The sequence below is a fragment of the Amphibalanus amphitrite genome, unplaced genomic scaffold (assembly GCF_019059575.1).
Source record: "Amphibalanus amphitrite isolate SeventyFive unplaced genomic scaffold, NRLGWU_Aamphi_draft 000008F_arrow, whole genome shotgun sequence".
NCBI classification, from domain to species: domain Eukaryota; kingdom Metazoa; phylum Arthropoda; class Thecostraca; order Balanomorpha; family Balanidae; genus Amphibalanus; species Amphibalanus amphitrite.
Genome location: NW_024881504.1, coordinates 965,622 through 989,322, shown reverse-complemented (window position 1 = coordinate 989,322; position 23,701 = coordinate 965,622). Strand labels below are relative to the sequence as shown.

The following is a 23,701-nucleotide window of genomic DNA, read 5'->3' as shown; positions in this document are numbered from 1 at the left end:
CGTGCTAAAAATGACAACGATTCTGCTATTTTTGACAACGATGAGGCCGATTTCACTCCTCAGCGAGGAAATCAAGATTTTGGAAAGATAAACACTGATTTTGGAAAAGAAGTGCTGCCACCTGGTGCAAGACGAAGAAGCCAGCTTTAATATGCCCGTTATTTGTATGGTAGTTTGTTTTGTGGCCTGAAGTTGGAACTTAAAATTGAAGCATCCGAAAATGATCGATATTGATCGAAAACATGATGTTGATGAAAAAATAATATTTTTAGTTAAGAGAGGAGGCGATTTTATCCAGATGCAGTAGTTTACTGCTTGAAATTATTTTTGCTAATGACGGCTGCTAATTATCCCTCATTACATGGCAGTCGTCGTAAGCAAAAGTAATTTCAAGAAGTAAACCACCGCATCTGGATAAAATCGCCTCCTCTCTCAACTTAACATATTATTTTTTTCATCAACATCATGATTTCGATCAATATCGATCATTTTCGGATGCTTCAATTTAAAGTTCCAACTTCGGGCCACAAAAAAGGGTATACTTCAACGTTGGACTACCATACAAACAACGGCCATATTAAAGCTGGTTTCTTCTTCTTGCACCAGGTGGCAGCACTTCTTTTCCAAAATCAGTGCTTGTATTTCCAAAATCGTGATTTCCTCGCTGAGGAGTGAAATCGGCTTCATCGTTGCTAAAAATAGCTGATAGCGTTGTCATTTTTAGCACATGGTTGCCAAAAATGGCATGTGCTAAAAATGACAACGATTGACCAAACCTCCCCCGACTGATTAACGGAAATTTCTGAGTATGAGCGGCCGGCCGTGGTCACGCTTTTGCGAGGCTTATATCTCAGCAACCACTTGACTGATTTACACGCGGTAATTTTTGTAGGGTAGCTTCATTCCTTCTACCAAGTATTGGACTATTCCCGATGCATGTGGGTGACCCCTTATGCACGTGCCACGTGCAAAACGTAGAGGTGTCACTTTTGTAATTGTTGCAATATCTCGGTAACTACTTGGCCGATTGCGCTGAAAGTTGGCATGTAGGTAGGCACCCACTAGGCAATGCATATCCATGTGCCAGAGTTGGGGTGCTGCTGCACGTGCGCACGTGCAGGGGTCGATTCCAGATCTCGAGAACGGCTGGACCGATGGCGCTCAAATTTGGCACATGGCTAGGGACCGGTTAGTAGGGTGCCGTGCAAAAGTCAGTTGGGACCCATTTTGCACGTGCGCACGTGCAGGGTGCCGCTTCCAGATCTCGAGAACGGCTGGGCCGATTGTGCCCAAATTTGGTACATCGCTAGAGACCGGTTAGTAGGGTGCCGTGCACAAGTCAGCTGGAGGTACCCCCTCGAAATTTCGCACGTGCAAGGCTCACCCTCTCGCTCGCTCCGTTAGTCGCCCCAAAAGGCGTTATACTGGTTACCTATCGTTACGGAGCGAGCGAAGCGAGCGGAGTCTTACGTAGAATAACGGAAATTTCTGAGCATGAGCGGTCGGCCGTGGTCACGATTCTGCGACGCTTATATCTCAGCAACCACTTGACCGATTTACACGCGGTAATTTTTGTAGGGTAGCTTCATTCCTTCTACCAAGTATTGGACTATTCCCGATGCATGTGGGTGACCCCTTATGCACGTGCCACATGCAAAACGAAGAGGTGTCACTTTTGTAATTGTTGCAATATCTCGGTAACTACTTGGCCGATTGCGCTGAAAGTTGGCATGTAGGTAGGCACCCACTAGGCAATGCACATCCATGTGCCAGAATTGGGGTGCTGCTGCACGTGCGCACGTGCAGGGGTCGTTTCCAGATCTCGAGAACGGCTCGACCGATTGCGCTCAAATTTGGTACACAGATAGGGACCGGTTAGTAGGGTGCCGTGCACAAGTCAGTTGGGACCCATTTTGCACGTGCGCACGTGCAGGGTGCCGCTTCCAGATCTCGAGAACGGCTGGGCCGATTGTGCTCAAATTTGGCACATCGCTAGAGACCGGTTAGTAGGGTGCCGTGCACAAGTCAGCTGGAGGTACCCCCTCGAAATTTCGCACGTGCAAGGGTCATCCTCTCGCTCACTCCGTTAGTCGCCCCAAAAGGCGTTATACTGGTTCTACGGTTTCTAAAATCTTGAATGGAATCTTGGCAATGTCTTGTGACTACTTCACGACCATGATGCATGCATTTCATAACCCACACCCCGCTGGGGGTCCTGGAATTAGGTACACGCCCTGCTGGTGGGCGGGGGAGTTTGAACACCCTCCTTTTAGCTCGGCTCCTGGGCCATGTAGCGATACGGGGAAAGCGACGTTCGAAAAAAGCGTAAGGAATAATGGCGAAATTTGTACTTAGGTCACTTTTTCGGTCAGGTCAAAGGTCAGGTCACCAGAGGTGTTTTGGGCCCATGCTACTGAAAGCCCAATTTCATGTGTTTGATCTGACCTTGACCCGACCTGTGACCTTGAACTTGAATTCAACTTTCAGGTGCTCATCGTAAGTGTCTCGTCGCGTTCTTTCGTTTGCCTCATCGTCCGTTTTGCTGCGTCTATTGGTTCTTGAGTCGGGTAGCTCAATTGGTTCCCGAGTTATGCGCCGCTTTTTGAAGAAAAAATGTTGAAATAGGCAAAATTTGACTTTTGGCGACTTGACCTTTCACCTGACTTAAAAAACGATGAACTATTTTCTTCATTATTTTTGACGCTGCTTTGAATGCCACTTACCGCGTGTCACCACGTGGCCCAGGAGCCGAGTTAGACGTGTGAAAACGCCCCCTCCCCCTCAGCACGACACGGAATATGCAATCTTGGACGATACCGCGAAAACGAAATATTTCTATCGAGAGTTTTCAAAGGATTTCATGCACGAGGCCTTGGCCGAGTGCATGAAATTCTTTGAAAACTCGAGATAGAAATATTTCGTCATGGTAGAGTCCTAAAACTTATACGGCCTTGGAGTCCTAGATATTATTTCCTGTATGTTTCTTAATATCGTTCGCTATTTGCTTAAAAAAGGCCGAAATATGCATAAATAAAATACAGTAACATTAACTACACGTTAAATACTGAAATACTGGCAGTTCTAATTACTTAACCCGCGCCCCGTAGGGCTACCGGCGGACCCTACCACCCGTAGGGGGAGGGCCGTTTCGGCCCCCCCCTAAGATCTCGAAAAGTTACCGGCCGATTTTCAAAATTCAAACGGCGTTCGATAGCCCCACCCGGGAACTACCTTGTGACCAAATTTCATTGACCTAGGTCAAACCGATGACGTCACAGGTCAGGTCAAAGGTCAGATTTTCACCGTTCACAGGCAATTCAAGAAATGTGCTGTGAAAGCGAGTAAATTGGTAATTTATTGAAAACCATCGATGGTACATTGTTCGTCAAACACATACTTTGCTATCTGAGGTCACTGATACCAGGTCAGGTCACAGCGAGGTCAGGTCACCGGGGGTCACAATATGAATGTGTCGTGTGATACATGTTTTATGGTCCATTTTACATGACAAATGCGATTATGTGGGTTAGGCAGCCTTTGGGGCCAGCCTAGGTCACGTTTTTGTGAAGGTCAGGTCAAGGTCAGGTCAAATTAGGTCAAATTTCAAAGTTGATATTTTTGCATAAAATGGGTATCGATTCGATGCAGCTCGTCACGGGGAGTCTAATGGTGGTCTTCGTTTTGCTCTACGAGTTCTAGAATTGCCAAAAATTGAGTTTGAAAATTTGACGTCATCATTTTTGAACAGTTTTTTCGCTATAACTTGGCCAAAAAACGAGGTATCGATCTGAAATTTGGTATGTAGATAGACGACGGTAGGCACTATCACATATATTCCGGTTTTTTCGAAACTCAAAAAACTTTTTGGATTTTTTGGCGAATATATCCAAAAAAAATGCTTTTTTGATTTTTGGGGGTCAAAACTCAAAAATTCCAAAAATTCGAGATAGCAGTTTTGTAGCCCTGTCAATTCTACACCTTTTATGTCTTGATCATTTTTCTGTATCTTCAAAGCTGTAGTCCTGACAGGTCTTCTCGCGAAGGTCTTTTTTCTGTCGAAAATGACAGAACATGACGTCACTCTGACGTCATTTGTGGCCAACCTATCATAGCCTCTGGAAAAATTTTTGGTCACAATGTGTAAAATTGATGCCCGGAGGGGTCCTGAAAGCTTAGTGGCGATATCTCCAGCCGTTTAGGAGATATCGACCGAAAAGGACAGGGAGGGGCCGTTTCGGCCCCCCCCCTACGGGGCGCGGGTTAACAGTTCAGCAAAGCTTACAAATTTTCTTTAAAACAGAAGCCCTCGGTGAAATCAAGCTATCCAAGAAAACCATCCAAGAAAACGTCTCGCGCAAAGTTTCTTGGATGGCTGGATTGCATTGCAAGACTGCATCAAACATACAGGAAAACTATAACCATCAGCACGGCGCGGGTTAACTTGACAGTTGAGCTTATCCGCCCCCTTCTAGCCAAACGCTCATCCACTATTTTAGCCTGCGTCAGGGGAGCTGAGGACGTCGAGACCCCGGACCTGGTGGCTGCCCTGGCCCCTGAGGCAGATTGATGCCGAGTTGCATGCTATCGAGGACATCAACGATGTACCTACCCGGTCAATTTTATTTCGCCGTCGACCTGAATATCATATGGATGGTGTTGGTCTGGCAGGGGGTTTTGAGTGACTTTCTCTGTGGCCATACTGTACTGTCCGCCCGAGAGCTACAGTGGCGTCACAGAGGGCAACATTTTTATCATTAGGTACCCCTTCCTACACAGTATTCATTTTATTACATGGCCGGTGATGGCCCACCCCAACACGCTGATAAATATCGTTAAATATGTCGACGATCAGAAGAAAAATGACAAAAGATTCAGACGCGCGGATTCCTATTGGCAGTTGTCGTAGACTAACAAAAATATGTAATCCCTCAGAATGAATAATATATTGATGAGAAACCGTCAAGTGCCCCAAGGTACGGTTCCGTTTTTTGGTGAATAACTTATCAAAAACCGGCCGCAGAGTCGCGATTTTGGCAGCATCGTGTTCGCGCTCGCTCAGGCGCGTCGAATGGTATACTTTTTGTTTCGGTGAGGTCAACTTAAGGTGTTGACCTCAGGTCACGGTCAGGTTAGCGCCCCCAGGTCACGACATTGGTCGAAGTAGGTCATATCGCATATCATTCGATTCGGCAGGTCTTCCTGAGTCCATTTGTTGCTTTCCCGACTCGCTAGCTCAAATTGATCGGGACTTATTGACGAAAAACTAATATGACCCTAATGACGTCATAAATGACGTCGCGCAAGGCAACATTGCAAAACTGACGCATGTTACCGTGCAAGGAGTGCATCAAAGCACGATTCTGTGTGCTTGAGATAGTTGGAGATCGTTCCCGGCGCCAGAATAGCAGTTTTCATTTTTCCCCATTGACTTATGATGGTGGGGTCACGAAAATGACCTGACCTCATATGACCTTTAGGAGAAATCCGAGATATACAAGTTGTGAGACTCAAAATGGATACTAGATCCTGCAAATTGGGAATGCAAATGGGAACAAATTTGGCACCTCTTCTTTTTGTATTTTGCACGTGCAGTGGGGGTCACTCACATAGATCAAGAGTATCCGACCTTTGGTAGAAGGGATGCAGCTACCCTACAAAAATTACCGCAAGACAATCGCCCAAGCGGCTGCTGAGATACGAGCCTCTCAAAATCACTACTTTTGCAAGACAGCTTGAACACCCTTGACTTTTCACGTGGCACGTGCCACGACGGTCACTGAGATGTATCAAAAGTAGTCAATTACGGGGTAGAAGGGATGGGGCTACCCAGCAAAAAAAAAAGAAAGACCGCAGGCCAATCGGTCTAGCGGTTGCTGAGATATAAGCCTCTCAAAAGCGTTACAGGCCGGGCCGGGCCGGGCTGGGCCGCTCATACTGAGATTTTTCCGTTATATTGAAAAGACTCACTTCGCTCGCTGCGCTCGCTCGCTCGTAACTACTAAGTAAATGTTCAAACGGATGCCAGGAACATGTAAAACTCGAAACAGTGAATCAAGGTCCTCAAAGATCAATGACCCTTACCTGACCTTTACGTGACCTTGGCACCCACCGTAATGCATGCCGCATGGGACGAACATCATTTGACATGTTTGGACGTTTACAACACAAAAAAGACTGGAAACGCGCGGATAATATGATCTGACATAGGTACGCTGAATCGCGATTTCGGTCAAACATGGTCTCGAGAAAAAGGCCAGGGGTCAAAGGTCATTTGGGTCAAGTTCATGAAAGAAAAAGAGTATGTGTAAAATTGATCAACTCTTAGGTACTGAAAGTTTCGTCGCGATCGTCCGCTTTTTCAGCGAGATTATTTGCGAAAAACCGAGGGGGCGGGACGCGGGTCCATCCAACTACCCCTAAAGAAAGGCGGGGAAAACGGCAATCGAAAGCTCTCAACAAGGCGGATCTTAAGAGCCCAAATTTTTTGGCTTAAGTAGGTCAGAGGTCAGGTCAAGGTCAGGTCAGGGGTACAAAATGCAAGTTTTTACAGCATCGGCCTTGCAACGTAGTTGCCGAAGAATGGACTGAGACTGATTGCCCAAAACGTGTTCTTAAGACTACCAAGACAATATTTGTTGCATACAATGTCATTCAAAGGTCAAGGTCAAGGTGAGGTCAGGTCAGGTCACCAAAAACAAAATATAGAAAAGGGCATGTGCGACACATGTTTTATGGGTCATTTTACTCATAGAATTCAATAGGCACACTCAATAAGTGATATGGACCACCTCTGGATGAATTTCAGGTCGAGGTCAGGTCAAGGTCAGGTCAAGTGAGGTCAAATTTTGAAGTTGGTTGTTTAGGTCTAAAAAGGTGTCTATCTGATGCAGTTTTTCACGGCGAATCGAATGGTGCTATTTTTGCTTCCGTACGAGGTCTAGAACTTAAAAAAAAACATTTTTTTTTTTCAAAAATTGTGTGTTTCGTGACGTCATAAAATTTTGAATAACTCCCACATTTATGAACCGATTTTTCTAAAAATTGGTATGTAGGTGCACATAGACCACTTCTCTGACATATATTCCGTTTTTTTTGATGCACTCAAATTTTTGGATTTTGTAATTATTTTCCCAAAAAGTCAGCTTTTTGGAAAAAAAATTGGTCCAAATCCGAAATTTTCAAAAAACCGAGATAGTCATTTGATAGACAAAGTAGAATCACGTATAACCTTTTTGTTACGTCTTGATTCCTTTAAAAATGAAGATGTTAGCGGCGTTTGAAATTTTGCGGTTTTTGAGGCGAAAATGGCGAATATAATGTCACTAAAACGTCAATTTCTCAATTTTTTCCGACGGATTTCGCTCAAATTTTCAGGGAACGTGTCAAATTGATGTTTGATAAGGTGCTGAAAGTTTGACGTCGCTGGCGTACCGTGTTTAGAAGTTATTGGCGAAAAACTGGAGGGGGCAGATTCTACCCCCCCCCCCAGCGGGGCGCGGGTTAACCCTATTCCTGGCGGGGGGGGGGGCTCAGGAGCCCCCCTGAGGTTTTTTGGTTATTTCTCCCAAACGCTTTGAGCTAGGAAGCTCAAATTTTCTGACTTTTCCTAAAAGGCTTTTACGCAACATTTCTGAAAATTTTGAGCTGATCTGACCTCAGGTCAGGTCACCAGAGGCGGTTTGGTGACCCTACCTCAGAAAAGTTTGCAATCACGCCAGAGCTAGAGTTTTTGACCGATCAATTTCTTCTCTTCAGGCTTAACCCTCGCCCATGTAGGGGGGGGGGTTGGTGCAACCCCCCGCCCCCCTGAGGTTTTTCGGAAATAGCGCAAAAACGGCGGCGCGCAGCGCCGCCAAATTTTGGGTACCTTATGGGGCAAACCTTGCGCATCTTTTAATAAAAAAAAATTTGACCGGGTCATGTCAGGTCACGGAGTTATGACGTCACAAAGGGAACAGCCTCAGGCCGGATTTTCACAAACTGAGTGCCAACGCCCGAGGTTTCCTGCCGGTGGTACGGACATCGGTTGATGGATCGTGATGAAACTTCCCATGCATGTTGGGGCAAGTATTGGCTATCATATGGTATAAGAAACTTGACCGGGTCAGGTCAGGTCACGGAGCTATGACGTCAGAAGAGGAACAGCGTCCGGTACTATTTTTGAAAAGCGCCCGAACCACTATTTTGCTAATTCTTGTCACCTCAATGGTAATATGCAGCAATATTAGCTTCTATAGGGAGCAAATGGACATCCCAAATCCAAAAATACAATCAGATTTCAAAAATTTAAATTTTGATTTTTCGAATTTCTGCCGCCGACTGTGACCTTGCCGACTTCCGGCGCTCCCAACGCGCCATTTTTAGAGATAGGGAAACGAAATACATACCAAACGATAGAGAATGGATCAAGGAACACGATAGTGAAGGTTTCAAGTCGATATCTCCCACCGTTTTGCCGCAATCGCCGCGGAAAATTTGAAAAAGTCTATTTTTCCGAAAATTTGACCTTTGACCGGTCAAAAGTAGGTCAAATGTTGACCTAGGACCAAAAAATATACCACCAATCGCGAGATCTCGGCGAGAGCAATCCGTTGGTCTTTTCCGCTAAGCTCTACGACGCTCCGTTTTCAAACGCCAAGGGGGGGGGTCGCACCAACCCCCCCCCCCCCCTGCATGGGCGAAGGTGGCAGATCGCCGTTTACGGGCGAGGGTTAAGTTAGGGTACCAGTATGTGCAATTTGTATATCTCAGAATTTTCATATCTGTGACCTGAGGCCAGGCCAGACTCGTGACCTTTACGTTGCAAGCCTATGGGAAAATATTGAAACGCCTCCTGTTTCGTGTAAACGAGTCAAAACCACCCACTTCTTTCAGTATTATGGAAGATGATCTCATCGGTGATAATCCTGGTGCCGCTAATTGACAGGGGCACCGGCAAAGGTCATCTGAGGTCATGTGGCGTCATAAATCGTTTTTCTGTCAATAAATCACGACATGATGGTGCTAAAGACTTGTAAGTGGTACCAAACTGCTCGCCTGGTCAAGGCGCGTCGTTTGGTATGCAGCATGACCATACGCCACAACCTCATTGATGAATGACCTGACCTTGACCTCAGGTCAAATTTCAAATTGACCTGTGAAGGTCATCACATACTTATTTCGCATCGCCTCGGCGAGAGCAACAAAAAATGTATTGGTTTTATGTCTCTATGTTTCTTAGTTTAAAAGTTATATAGGTAACTAATTCCAAAACATTTTATCGTTAATGACCTCTGGTGACCTCAATATTGACCTGACCTGAGAATATTTAATGTAAAAGTTGTAGATCTTTAAACGACCTATCAAACGCTGTTCGCCGTTTGTCGCTGCGATGTGTAGTTTTTGTGATCTGAAGGGGGGCCGAATCGGCCCCCCCCCCCCCGCGCCAGTTTCTTGTCCCGGCGGAGCCCGCCAGGAATAGGGTTAAAACACTAAAATAAAGTCATCATATGAACATATTTGCTGTTAAAGAGATTTTTGTAGATTTAGTCCATATAACAGTGTTCGCCACGGGCCGCAAAATCCCAGTCCAGCCCGACCCAGGCCCATGGGTTGACAGCCCGGCCCAGCGCGAACCCATGCATAGTAAAATTGTTGAAGCCCAGCCCGGTCTAGCCCGTCCAGCCCGGACTAGCCCGTCAAAAATGAATGGATCATGGACACCAAACAGGTATTACATATGTCACCCATAGGCGCAAAGAAACAATCTTTTGGGAGCAGCATGCACAATGCACATTGCACATATATGCTTTCATTCGTTTTTTTTAGTCTTGCGCAGTAATAAGCTAGTTTTTGTTTTTAGCTCAGCCGCGAACCTCCTTTACAGTCCTTGTCCCAGCCCATCCACACTCACCACAGCCCATCGATTATTTATATTTGAGGGCCCAGCCCAGCCCGTGACCCAGCCCAGCCCATGACACACTGCCATATAAGTCCACTCGCCAGAAAGCCCGTCGTGAAAACGGCTATTTTTCGGCAGACTGGCTTCCGCTTCGGGTATAACTTTGAGCCATTCAGTTAGCGATGTCGATTCTACTCCGGAGTCGGAGTTAGTAAGATTTTGGTGACTCTGGGTTCAACTCCGATTCTACTGTCCTGGCCTCAGACCCATTCTAATCTTGCTCCACCCCATCATTCAGATCGCAAATTCTAAGATCGATGGAGATCCTATATCGATAAAAACACGCATCGATCTAATGCGAAAAGGCTCCAGACCGGTCACACGTGGAAGAGATTATACCATGGAGCAGTATGTTTTTCCCTGGCGGCGTTTCAAGCTAACAGGCCGGTTACCTTAGTGTTCGTGCAAGTATCTCTATGTAGGAGACGAGAATTATTGACTTCACGTGTGAAACCTCAGAAATTAGTGAAAAGCCTGTGTGAATACCACCGTCACTTATTTTCCTCCTCAGTAGCAGTAACCTTGGCAGTAACAGCGGGAGGTCTGGGAGAGGGTCAAAGCGTCCAACCCTTCCGGCGCCCGTGCCTTCGCTATCGCTTTCAGGAACACGCGCGCGGCCGCTATTGTGCGCCCGTCAAACCCAGCCCGCCCTTTGACAGCGGGCGGGTCATCAGCGGTCCGCCCGCGTCCCTTCCTGTGACGTCACTACGGTCCTGGAACGCAAGCGAAGCGTAGCCCAGCGGTGCATTGTTGTCATTGTTGTGGGTACATAGGCATTAAAAACAATCAGCTCTGCTAGCATCATGTCTCTCTCGTCCAATGGTGTAGAATGGTGTGTAATTTGACCTCCAAAGATGAACATTTTTTAAGGTCGAGCTCATGACCTGACCGGTAAAACTCATGTGGCATCCCAATCGATTGCCTATTGTAAAACTGAACGCATTGCAGCTGTTTTTACTGTTCTTCCACGTCTCTTGCGCATGTCAGTTGTCCAAAAGTGCTTTTTTCGACTGCTTAACCCTCGACGGACGCCGCCACAAGGAGGGGGGGGGGAGTGTATGCAACCATCCACTAAGGTTTTTCGCGAATAACTCGCGTAAAAAGCGGCCGATCGCGACGAAACTTTCAGTACTCTCGCGTTAATCAATGTTACACCTCCCCTCAAATTTTCATGACCCTGACCTTAATGACCTTTGACCTGTGACCTACTTTTCAAAACCATTTTTGGCCGGAATCGCGATTCGGCGTATGTCGGCTCGCATTAGCCGCGCGTTTGCAGTCTTTTCGTGGTTTTAGGCGCTCAAACATGGGACATGATGTTGCTCCCATGCATTAGGGTGGGTGTCAATGTCACCGGAAGGTCAGGTCAGGTCATTGACCTTTGATGACCTCGGTTCACTTTTTCGAGTTTTACATGTTTCTAGGACAGTTTTGGATGGAGCTGAATTCGAATTTAATAGCAACCATATGAACATTTACGAAGTAGTTTTGGCACCTTCGTAAGATGGTACGAAGCTGTCAGAGGCGGTTGCCACCTACCTACTACGAATACCCTTACTGGTTGACCTGACCTGACCTGACCCGACCTGGCCTAAATGCATGAAGACATCATCTGTGATCAAAACTAACATGATATTCGTAATCAGCTCCCCGAAAACCCTCGTAGCAGCCACGCTTTACGACTTTCTAACAGGTCCCGATTTTCCCGACTTTTGGGTCATTAACCTGACCTGGAAGGTCAACCGATGACCTAGGACCCTAAAATTGGGATCATCGGCTTCCTCTCGTCACGGGCAACACGCTCGTTTTTTTCGCGAAGCTCTAGCTCGATCAGGGGCGAAACGCGAGGGGGGTCGGGGGGTCGTGTGCCGTCGAAGGACGCAAAATGGCCTGTGCTGGCAAGGGTTAAAAAGATTTCGCTTCGCTTGCGCGGTTCGTTCGCTCGTATATTTCTCCTTCGTTTCAACCCTCGCCCGTATTCGTGTTTGCCAGCGTCTAACGTATATGGGGGGGGGGGGGGTCCGTTGGACTCTCCTTGCCGTTTGGCCTGTGATGGAGCTAGAGCTTCGCAGAAAAAAACGAGCGCGTTGCCCGCGACGAAAGTAAGCCGATGATACCCAATTTTATGGTCTTATTTATGTCACTGGTTGACCTTCCAGGTCAGGTCAATGACCCAAAAATCGGAAAAATCGGGACTTGCTGGAAGTTCGTAAAGTGAGGTTGAAAAAGGGATTTTGCGGGGTGCTGAACACGTAGTTTATGTTAGCTTTGATCACATACCTTTGATGTCTTAATGTATTTAGGCCAGGTCGGGTCAGGTCAGGTCAGGTCAACCAGTAGGTTACCTGCCGGCCATCCATAGCAGGTGTTGACCACTATTGACAGCTTCGTAGCATACAAGGGCACCAAAACTAGGTACTTCATAAATCTCCAAATGGGAATTCGAAATCAACTCCAGAAACTACCCTAGAAACATGCAAAACTCGAAATAGTGAAGCAAGGTCATCAAAGGTCAATGACCTTGACCTGACCTTCACGAGACCTTGAAACCCACACCAAAAAAGATTGGAAATTGCGCGGATAATGTGAGCCTCAGCCGACATACGCCAATTACGATTCCGGTCGAACATGGTCTCGAGAATCAGACCACAGGTCAAAGGTTATTGAGGTCAGGGCCATTAAATTTTAAGAGTATGTGTAAAATTGATTAACTTGAGGGTACTGAAAGTTTCGTCGCGATCGGCCACTTTTTGCGCGAATTATTCGCGAAAAAACGGGAGGGGGTCCGTTCGACCCCGCTATATGTAAGTGCGAGTGTTTAGTCACTAAAAAGCTGTCTTTAAAGTAAAAAAGGTTATTCCTCGAGCTGAGAGGCCAAAGTTGTACAGTTGGAGTAGGTACTTAAACACATCATGTAGGTATGTGCTTACATGCATGCATACATTCTCGAATTAAACATCAATAATACCCACTAAACTTAAAGGCATATTGCTCTTTGGAACGTCGCTTTCGGTATGGGGATATCATGGGTCTGAGCCAGCTGACACGGGTGACACCCCCTCAGTGGGGTTCTGGCTAGGTGTGCGTTGGATCACCCACCATCACAGTGGGCGGTTCCTCAAAACCAGCGTAATTGATCGGTGTGAGGCGGCGACGTGAGGCACGCGAGTGCGGGACCGTCCCCATGCCGTGGTGGTCCGGGTCAGGGGAGCAGCCCCCTCCCCGCGCGGCGGGCGGTCGCCCATTCATCCGCGACCCCAGCGCCATGACTGAGGGGTTGACAGAGGGCAAACATCACGTATTTAAACTGGGCAAACAGACGGTGTTCTACGCTAGGGACATCTCGCGGCTGTGATTCACGATACTGCTTCGCCAAACTGCCTTTAGATGGTGGGTCAGTCGGTGTCCGTCTCAGAGCCTATTTTAAGGAAATTTGACTGGGGGGGCAACCTGGAAAATTGTCTTAAATAATCCATTAACCCTCGCCCGTATTGGTGTTTCCAGTAGCGAGCGTATAGGGGGGGGGGGGTCCGTTGGACCCTTCCCCTTGCCGTTTCGCCCCTGATCGAGCTAGAGCTTCGCGGAAAAAACGACCGTGTTGCCCGTGATGAAAGGAAGCCGATTATACCCAATTTTAAGGTCCTAGGTCATCGGTTGACCTTCCAGGTCAGGTCATTGACCCAAAAGTCGGGAAAATCGGGACCTGTTAGAGCGTCGTAAAGAGTGGCTGCTATGGTTTTTCGGGGTGCTGATCACGAATATCATGTTAGTTATGATCATAGATGATGTCTTCATGCATTTAGGCCAGGTCAGGTCAGGTCAGGTCAACCAGTAAGGGTTTTGCCGGGTATTCGTAGTAGGTGGCAACCGCCTCTGACAGCTTCGTAACATGTTACGAAGGCATCAAAACTACTTCGTAAATGGTCAAATGGTTGCTTAATTCGAATTCAGCTCCAAAAACTAGCCTAGAAACATATAAAACTCGAAAATGTGAACCGAGGTCATCAAGGTAAATGATCTGACCTGACCTTCCGGTGATCTTGACACCCACCCTAATGCATGGGAGCAACATCATATCCCATGTTTGAACGTTTGAAACCACGAAAAGACTGCAAACGCGCGGCTAATGCGAGGCGACATACGCCGAATCGCGACCTCGGCCAAACATGGTGCCATGGTGCTAGGCCGCCGGTGCATCTGAAAGAATTGTGGTGCCCCTGACAAGCCTGAAGTTCCAACGACAGGCCCGTGGTGCCCCTGACAGGCCCATGATGCCTTTGCGAGGCCGGTGGTGTCCACGTGAGGCCGGTGGTGCCCCTGGGCCCTGACAGGACTGTGGTGCTCCTGACAAGCCTGGAGTGTCCCCGACAGGCACGTGGTGCCACTAACAGGCCCAAGGTGTCCCAGTCCCTGCGAGGCCGGTGGTGTCCCTGCCAGGCATGTGGTGTCCATACTAGGCCTCTGGTGCCCCTGACAGGTCCGTGGCGCCCTTGCTAGGCCTATGGTGCCTCTGGCAGGCCTATGGTGCCCCTGGCGGGCCTGTGGTGGTACCCCTGACAGGCCCAAGGTGGTGCCCCTGCGAGGCCGGTGGGGCCCCTGGCAGGTCTGTGGTGCCCCTGGCACTTGGCAGACCTATGGTGCTCTTGCTAGGTTGATGGTGCTCCCAACAGGCCTGTGGTGCCCCTGACAGGCCGGTGGTGCCCCTGGCAGGCCTGTGGTGTCCCCGGGCCCCAAGAGGGTGGGGGGTCATGACCCATATGACCCACCCTTAGATACACCACTGGTCATTACTTACAGACTGACTCATTTGACATCCATTGCAAAACAAGTCACAGTAGTTACGTAGTATGTTTGTCACCCTGTTCCTTTATGCCCATTTTTATAGTGGGCAAATCTCGACGACTAGGGGGGCAATTCTGTTGAGTGCGGGGGCATTTGCCCCCCCCAGTTAACATGTTAAAATAGGCCCTGGTCCGTCTGCAGCTGTGCGCCGAGAATTAGCCCTATAAATTACGATGAATTACACCTTCTAGTGTGACGATACCGGCACATTATCATATAGGTCGCGTTTAGATGCAAATGAAGTAACGACTGCGTTGAAAAAATATGTCATTTCATCGAACGCTGAAATGCTCGAAGTGCTCGCTAAAAAATGAACTCGCTAACTGAGCCCTAAAGGTCGGCTGCCCTGTTGCATTGCATTTAAGCCAAAAACGCGGGCTGGGTGTAAGTTGTCGAGAAACAATTTTTGGCCTGAAGTGTTCTCTAAAGTATTATCTACATAGATCCAGGGAACATATTTGCTATCTATAATGGCTTAGGAGATATCGAATCGTAAGTCCTCCGGTGTACCCTGTTTTGCGGCGGCCACGTGTTAAAAGCTGCTGAACATTTTTACTTTGACCAAAAAAACGCGGGCACAGTTTTGTCAGTACGAAAATGACTCTTGTCCTATCGCATTCCACGTGGGCTGAAAATTCAGAAACCAGGGAACATATTTGCTACGACCAGTACTTTTCACGATTCAGACCGAAACGTGAAAAAATAGCCCCAAAACCCTATGGCGGACACCTCTCAGCGGCGCCCGGCCGCGGGTCGCTAGTTCCCGAAACGACACACCATGATAATGTTTCTGGTAGAAAATGCAGGCATTTTATAATTCTGATGAAGCTTTAGATGGATAATTTTTGGAAAATATTTGCCATAAATAACATTGGAATCTCAGAAACACAAATCAAATCTTATTTGATGTCAAAAACAAATCAAACTGTTACCATTGAACACCAAGCAGCATGCTGAGTAGTCAATGACTAAGACATATGCATGTTACACATTGCTACAGTACTTTGAAATAGCTTTTATAAAATGTATGCACTCATGTAATCTCAACATGTAAATATTTGAGCTTAAACTTGTTTTACACTAAACCTGCTAAGCCAAGAAACAAATATAAATATGAGAAGCCCAAAACAAGTTATTGAGAACATAAACAAAGGTAACGTTACAACAAAACTGAGCCAAACACTCAAAACTAAGTGTTTCAATGAATGCAAGATTGATGCGTGTCACAGAAACAGCTGTCCACTGTAAAGCAGAGTGGGCACAGCATGGTGAAAGCATGAAGTGGTGCACAAAACTGAATTAAGAACTAAGAAGAGTGCCAGACTAACTGTGTCTGCATCCCTTTACATGTAGGTACTTATAAAGTTTGAGCACAACCAGCCAAAATTTAACTGGGAAGTAGGCCATGCCCACTCGCACATCACAGGTGTGCAAAAACATGTCTGTAATACCTTATGCCTAGATACATAAAGATGAAAATGTGTTGTTTCTGTGTGGTTAGTGGCATGACGTGACATGACTATTATCAATACCTGACAGTGCAATTAACATGATATTATCATTATTGCAATTGTAATAAAAATGATGAATTGAACTTTTCTTCTCACTTTATACAGCCAAAATACCTGAGATTTTTTAATATCAAGTTTGCGTACTCCAAAATCGTATTTATTCTACTTCCTCCAGTACCTAATAAGTTTGCGCAAGACTATTATCCATTATTAGATGTAGGTACGATCATGACCACTTGACTAAAAATTGGTTCACTTGGTTCTTACAAGCCTGTTAACTCACTACACAAGGGGAGGGGGACACTGCAAAAGGGCGTGGAAATCGCCACATTTGTCTCAAGATGTTTAATGCATAATAATCGGCACCGAAATATCATCGTATTAATATGCAGGGTCACCAAAGAAAAAGGCAATGTTATTTATCAAATATCAAAGCAAATTGGCAATATCTAGTACAACGAAACACATAATTCAACACCTAACGAGGGCCGGCCGAGTCCCCGATACCACCATGGCGACCGCTCAAGTCCAACTGGCCGGCAACTGGCCAATCAGGGGGCTTGTTTGTCATTTCTGGGTGGGATTAAAAAGCATGCTCTCACCACATGAAAGTGGCAGAAATGACAATGATCAGCTGACGCATTTTTCTTGGCCGAAGTCAGAGCGCGCGGCCCGACGCACCACCACCGCACCACAAAGTATGAGCAGAAGCCACCTGCGGTAGACCGCGCCCAAAGCCAGGGCCCCGGTAACGTGAGGTAGCCGAGTCGGGGCAGCGTGCGCTGACCCAAGCCGGGGCCGCGGCTTTGGGCGCGGTCTACCGCATCCCCGGGCAGTCCCGGGCTATCACATGACACCGGGAGGACGCGCGGCCCTGGCTTGGGTCAGCGCACGCTGCCCCGACTCGGCTACCTCACGTTACCGGGGCCCTGGCTTTGGGCGCGGTCTACCGCACCACCTAACAGGCGTGTTCGAAACCGCAGGAGATGATGATGAACGGGTTTATCGAAACTTGATTGGATGAGCCTATCGGTAATAGCGATTTCAGTGTGTGCATTTATTGTTCATAGTGGTGTGAAATGTGGTTGGGGTACGACCAACAACCCGTCGGGGCGAATTTCGCACTGGGGTACTCAAAATTTGAAGAATTTAAGACGTTTCCATGAGTTTTGAAGGTATGGATAAGTTCTAAAAATCCGGTTCTCCTTATCTGGGCCATTAACTCCATACGGTCCAGGAAAGCTGGCACACAACCCTATTAGTGGCAGGCTCCTGGTTAACCCTCGCCCGCACGTGGGGGGGGGGTTGCCACCCCCCAGGTAATCTTTCTGCTCTGCACTCAACATTTTTAAAGCTAGAAGCCTTATTTTTCGTAGAGCTGCTTCTCTGTCCATACTTGATGTCCACTGAAAATTTCAAGTTTCTGTGGTTTTTGGTTTCGGAGATATGACCTTGTTTTTCAGGTCATATCATAACCCAAATGACCAATTCTCAACATCTTGCGTTGGCTATGGGCCTTGTGAGCTTTTAACGCCTTGATTTCGGCCTTTTTTGCCAGTATTACCTCAAACCTATCATGGAACATGTTGTTCGACGATGTACAGATGTCAAAGTCAAGGTCAGGGTCAAGTGCAACCTAGGTCATCTAAGTTAATTGCGTTTTAGGCAAGCTGGATTTACTTTTCGTGGAGTTTTTTGACTGCGGTTTTGGTTAAAGCTTCTCAGATCATGATTTCATGTAATATGGACACATAAACAATCGGTGCACACACCAGTATACACACAGGCACACACAGACATACATACAAACACATTTCATTGACCTTGACCTAACTTGACCTGAAATGACCTCAGCAGCAAAATCCTGGTCGGGTAGTGTGACAAAGAGGTTTTAGCTGGCTTGGCACCAGAAAACGGCATCTTCATCGGTATATGATAAGCAGTGCACTTGATATCCAACGGTGACCCAAAACAGCAACATTTTTTTAGTTTGACCTGACCTGAAAGGTCAATGACTGACCTGAGAAGGTAAAACTGGGTATCGTTGAATGTGTCTCTTCCCAAAGAATCTTTTTGGTCCCTACCGCGAAGCTCTATCTCCAACAGGAACGAAATGGCGCGGGGGTGGCAACCACCCCCCATGTGCGTTCTAGGATGGGAAAAAGGCATGTGCGGGCGAGGGTTAACCAGACAGCGTTCGTGGACACCCTTAGAAACTGACTTAGGGACCACCTCAAATACTTGCGTCGGCCGGCCCTCATCAGCCTGGGGATCGCAGGCATCGCACAGTGGGGATTTTTCCGATCTAGCACGTCTTTATTCGCAGAGGGCAAACCATAGGTAGTATTGTAGCCAGATTGTGCACAGATGTTGTTTGGTGTGTTCTGGTGAGAATGTTACCTGTAAATGTGCATAATTAACATAGTATAGGGGGTTCAATTGGACCCCCGGCTCAGCCGTTTGGCCCCTGATCAAGCTAGAGCTTCGCGGAAAAATCAAGTGTGCTGCCTATGACGAGATGAGGCCGAATATATCCAATTTCAAAGTCCAAGGTCATTAGTTGACTTTCCAAGTCAGTTGGGTCAAGACCTCTTCAAACTTCGTAAAGTTAGGGTGTTACGGGGTATTTTGGGGTGCTAATCACGAATTTCATGTTAGTTTTGATCACAGACGATGTCTTAATGTATTTAGGCCAGGTCGGGTCAGGTCAGGTCAGATCAACCAGTAGGCGTCCTGCCGGCCATCCATAGGTAGGCCATCCATGTCACCTACATCTGACAGCTTCGTAACATGGTACGAAGGCACCACAACTACTTCGTAAATATTCAAATGGTTGCTAAATTCGAAATCAGCACCAAAAACTACCCAAGAAACAAGTAAAACTCGAAAAAGTGAACAAAGGTCATCAAAGGTCAATGACCTTGACTTTATCTTCACGTGACCTTGACACCCACCATAATGCATGGCATCAACATCATTTCACATATTTGAACGTTTAAAACCACAAAAAGACTGGAAACCGCGGATAACGTGAGCTGGCATACGCCGAATCGCGATTCCGGCCAAATATGGTCTCGAAAAATATGCCACAGGTCAAAGGTCAGTTGGGTCAGAGTCATGAAATTTTTAGGCTAGATGTAAAATTGATGATCTCGAGGGCACCGAAAGTTTTAACGCTATCGGCCGCTTTTTGCGCGAGTCATTTGCGGAAAACCATGGGGTTTTATCCGACCCCTTCCCCCTCCCCCTCCCCACAAGTGCGAGGGTGAATAAGGTTACGGTATGTATAATTTACGCTTGTCATCCTATTCCTAATTAATGTGTCTCAGAAAATATGCATCATATAAATCACGAAGCAAAATTATTCGCCTATGTCCGGAACATACCTATATCGCGCTGTTTGCCCTAGCGCTCCTAGAGTGCGGTATTAAGATACTCTAATATGAATATTCTGTGTTCAGGCAAGTTTCGGCAGCCAAACTAGGCGTTGTCTTGTGCAGGAGAAAGTGGCGAATTCGATAGGATATGTTTCGGAGTGGAAAAGTGTGGAAAACATTGTTGATTTCCTACATTTATTTAGAATAACATTCCTTCAATATGGTGTCTGTAAGGGTTTTTATAAATGGCATTCTTGTGACATTTGGTAAAGTTGTGGCATACTTTCTGTTTGCCATTCCCTTCCTAATAAAGGTGCCTTTCAGAAGATATGCAACTTAAAGACCTCGCAAGAATAAAACCAACAGGACAGGACAATGAAACTGAACTATACTTTCGGGCCTTCCTGAGCCCATTGAGTAATCACGCATGAGTGTGAACTTTGGGCGCATTTTTCCTAGTCTTGCTGTGGACATACAGATAAAACAATGCCATATATGAAAATTCCGACATTTCTTAGCCCCACTGACACAAAAAATAAACAAAACTCCAAAAAAGATTTTTGGAATTAAGACGCGCTAGATCGGAAAAATCCCCACTGTGTGCAGTGGCGTGACCTTTCCATTACAAGTCAATGGAGAAAAATGAAAATGCCTCTATATCCGTGTGTACGCATAGGAACAGTCCAATTATTTCAGAATCACAATGATTTAGACCACTCGTGATGACCAAGGTGTCATTTTTGCTGATAGCCTCTAGAAAGGTCATCCGAGGTCATTTGAGGCTACAAACAGTTTTTTTGCCAATAACTCGCAATTGGAAAAAGATAGAACGCTGGGGATGGTCTCATTGTGTTTGTCTGGTTGAGACGCAGCGACTGATATGCAGCATGACCTTTTCCGGTCAGGTCATGACCTTGACCTGAGGTCAGATTTTCAAATGACCTTTTAAGGTCAAATTATAGTTCATTCGACGCGTCTCGGCGAGAGGAACACGATTCTGGCAATAGAAATGTGGTGGCTTTTTGGAGGTAAAAGTTATTGTCGAAAAACGCTTTTCGTAAAAACAGCTATTTTTGGAGTTTTTACCCTCTGGAGGCTAAACCGTTGACCTGAGGTCAATTTTGATAATGACTTTATCAAAAGAAGAGTTCAAAAGCTATCGATTGCTTTTCAATGCATTTTTATAGCTACCATAGTTCCTGAGAAAGCGGCATGTTTTCTGAAAAATATAATGACAATTGGCAAATTTTGACCTTTGATGACCTCTGGTGACCCCAATATTGCTCTAAGGTGAAAAATGACCGAAATACTTTCAAACGTACGCATTGAGAACTATCGACTGCTCTTTACCGCGTCTTTTTAGCCCTCTTAGTTTTTGAGTTAGAGGTGGGTGGTAACATATGCCCCCCCCCCCCACTAGGGCGAAGTTGGCCGAGACCGCCACTGGGGCGCGGGTTAAAGCTTATTTGGAAATATTATTCATACCTGCAGTACAATGTGCGCTAACCAGTTTTCTAGGTATTTCAGCTAGCAATTCTCTTGATTTGTTCAAAAAAATATTTACAGTGAGGGTCGAACTTAGAAAAAACGAACTATAGTTGGAAGGTGTCATAATCGGCGAGACATCAATCGGTTGTTCCCCACTACGGGACGTGTGATGATCTGAAAAAATCATTTTCAGCCTGGATGTCGTACCGAAGGGCTCCATGAGGAGCCTGATCGAAGAGATGATTCAGAAAACACCAGGTGACAGACCATCAAGCAAGTACGTGGCCAGGCATCCGACCTTCTGGGAGCCGAAGAAGACGCAACTGTTTTACCAGGTTAGCTTTCATGGAGTTTGGTTTTTTTTTAGCAAAAGCTCCGAGGGCCGTCAGGCCCGAGGTGCTTTCGCTAAAAAAGCGAGGTGTCAGGTGAAATTTATTGAATTCCCTTCCTCAGGGCTGAAAGGTGTTTTTTCAGGGGCTTACGGTTCTATGCTGCCACATAGGGAGGACTCAGGAGACAAATGACGTCACGGGGTGTCAAGGTTTTGTCGATTTTAACCCGCGCACCGACGGGGGTCTGCGCCAACTTAGAACCGACGGGGGGGGGGGGGCGGATGACCGCCCCCCTGAGATCTTGAGAACGAAGCTAGATAACAACAAGCGGTAAGCGGCATGGGATACGCATGGACAAGGTCTACAATTTTTACAAGTTCATTTTCAGGTCAGGTCAAAGATGACGTCACAGGGATCAAAAAAATCCAAATGGTGGCGCTAGATATAGAGTTTTTCTCGAATAACTTTCGAACTAGTCAAGATAGGGACAAACTAAGGGCATCATCATGATCAGTGGCGTAGCCAGAAATCAGCGAAAGGGGGCCATGGTGCTCGAGGGGGCGACTTTTCCCTTGAGAGGGGTGCCGTTGTGAGCTAGTGACAGGGGGTCAATCTAAAATGTAACGTCATATATTCATGCATGATTTACTAGGTGTTGCAAAATACGAGTATAAAAACCAGGTTTCGCTGATTTTTCATAAAATCCAATTATTGCAATTTGCAGCCCGGTGTTTTTTTTATCAAAAGCCTTAATCTTTATGCATATTTAGCACGATATAGGAAACGAGCTCAGGCTACGGACATGCTATCTCAAAACACACACCCATGCAAATTCGAAACGGTAAAATATACGTTGATCGATAGGCACAATCTTTATTCTTTGCAAAAAAAAAACATGCAAGTTCACTCACTGATCCAAAGTGACCTGTGGACTGCAACCTCTGGTCGACCGGGGTGGCCGTGCTTAGAATCTCAGACACTCATGACTTCATGAGTGCCAGATGGGTGAGGCGTGAGACTGTCCCATATAGTGGCACGAAGGTTAAGAATGTCTTCGGCCGGCGAGGTATAGAAGACGACTTTTGATGATGTGAGTGTGCATGGTCGACTTTAATAACCCGCGCCCCGCTGGGCTATTCAGCCATACGCGCCCTGCTGGGGGGGGCAGATTCTGCCCCCCCCTGTCTAACTTCCGAACCGATGGTCGTAGAAAGACGGGGAAAACGGCAATCGAAAGCTCGCAACAAGGCGGATCTTAAGAGCCCAAATTTTTTTGCTTAAGTAGGTCAGAGGTCAGGTCAAGGTCAGGTCAAGGGTACAAAATGCAAGTTTCTACAGTATCGGCCTTGCACCGTAGTTGCCGAAGAATGGACGGAGACTGATTGCCCAAAACGTGTTCTTAGACTACCAAGACAATATTCGTTGCACACAATGTCATTCAAAGGTCAAGGTCAAGGTCAGGTCAGGTCAGGTCAGGTCACCAAAAACAAAATATTAGAAAAGGGCATGTGCGACACATGTTTTATGGGTCATTTTACTCATGGAATTCAATAGGCACACTCAATAAGTGATATGGACCACCTCTGGATGAATTTCAGGTCGAGGTCAGGTCAAGGTCAGGTCAAGAGGGGTCAAATTTCGAAGTTGGTTGTTAAGGCCTAAAAAGGTGTCTATCCGATGCAGTTTTTCACGGCGAATCGAATGGTGCTATTTTTATTTCCGTACGAGGTCTAGAACTTCCAAAAAAATCATTTTTCAAATTTTTTGTGTGTCGTGACGTCATAAAATTTTGAATAACTCCCACATTTTTGAACCGATTCTTCTAAAAATTTGTATGTAGGTGCACATAGACCACTTCTTTGACATATATTCCGTTTTTTTCGATAAACTCAAAATTTTGGATTTTATTAATATTTTCCCAAAAAAGTCAGTTTTTTGGAAAAATTTTGGCCAAAATCCAAAATTTTCAAAAAACCGAGATAGCCATTTGATAGACAAAGTAGAATCACGTATAACCTTTTTTGTTACGTCCTGATTCCTTTAAAAATGAAGAAGTTAGCGGCGTTTGAAATTTTGCCGTTTTTTAGGCGAAAACGGCGAACATGACGTCACTAAAACGTCAATTTCTCAAAAATTTTCCGACGGATTTCGCTCAAATTTTCAGGGAACGTGTCAAATTGATGTATGATAAGGTACTGAAAGTTTGACGTC

The 23,701-nt window shown here is 46.3% G+C and overlaps 1 protein-coding gene and 1 long non-coding RNA gene across 2 annotated transcripts in view; one reads left to right on the top strand and one right to left on the bottom strand.

Moving 5' to 3' along the window:
• Positions 1-23,701, top strand: part of LOC122379335 (serine/threonine-protein kinase/endoribonuclease IRE1-like) — a 391,361-nt gene that overhangs the window by 281,601 nt on the left and 86,059 nt on the right. Inside the window, exon 8 of the mRNA XM_043361464.1 lies at positions 21,352-21,493. Within this exon, the coding sequence (XP_043217399.1) occupies positions 21,352-21,493 (142 nt within the window). The remainder of the gene's footprint in view (positions 1-21,351; positions 21,494-23,701) is intronic.
• Positions 1-23,701, bottom strand: part of LOC122379353 — a 43,186-nt gene that overhangs the window by 4,355 nt on the left and 15,130 nt on the right. The gene's annotated exons all lie outside the window — the stretch shown is intronic.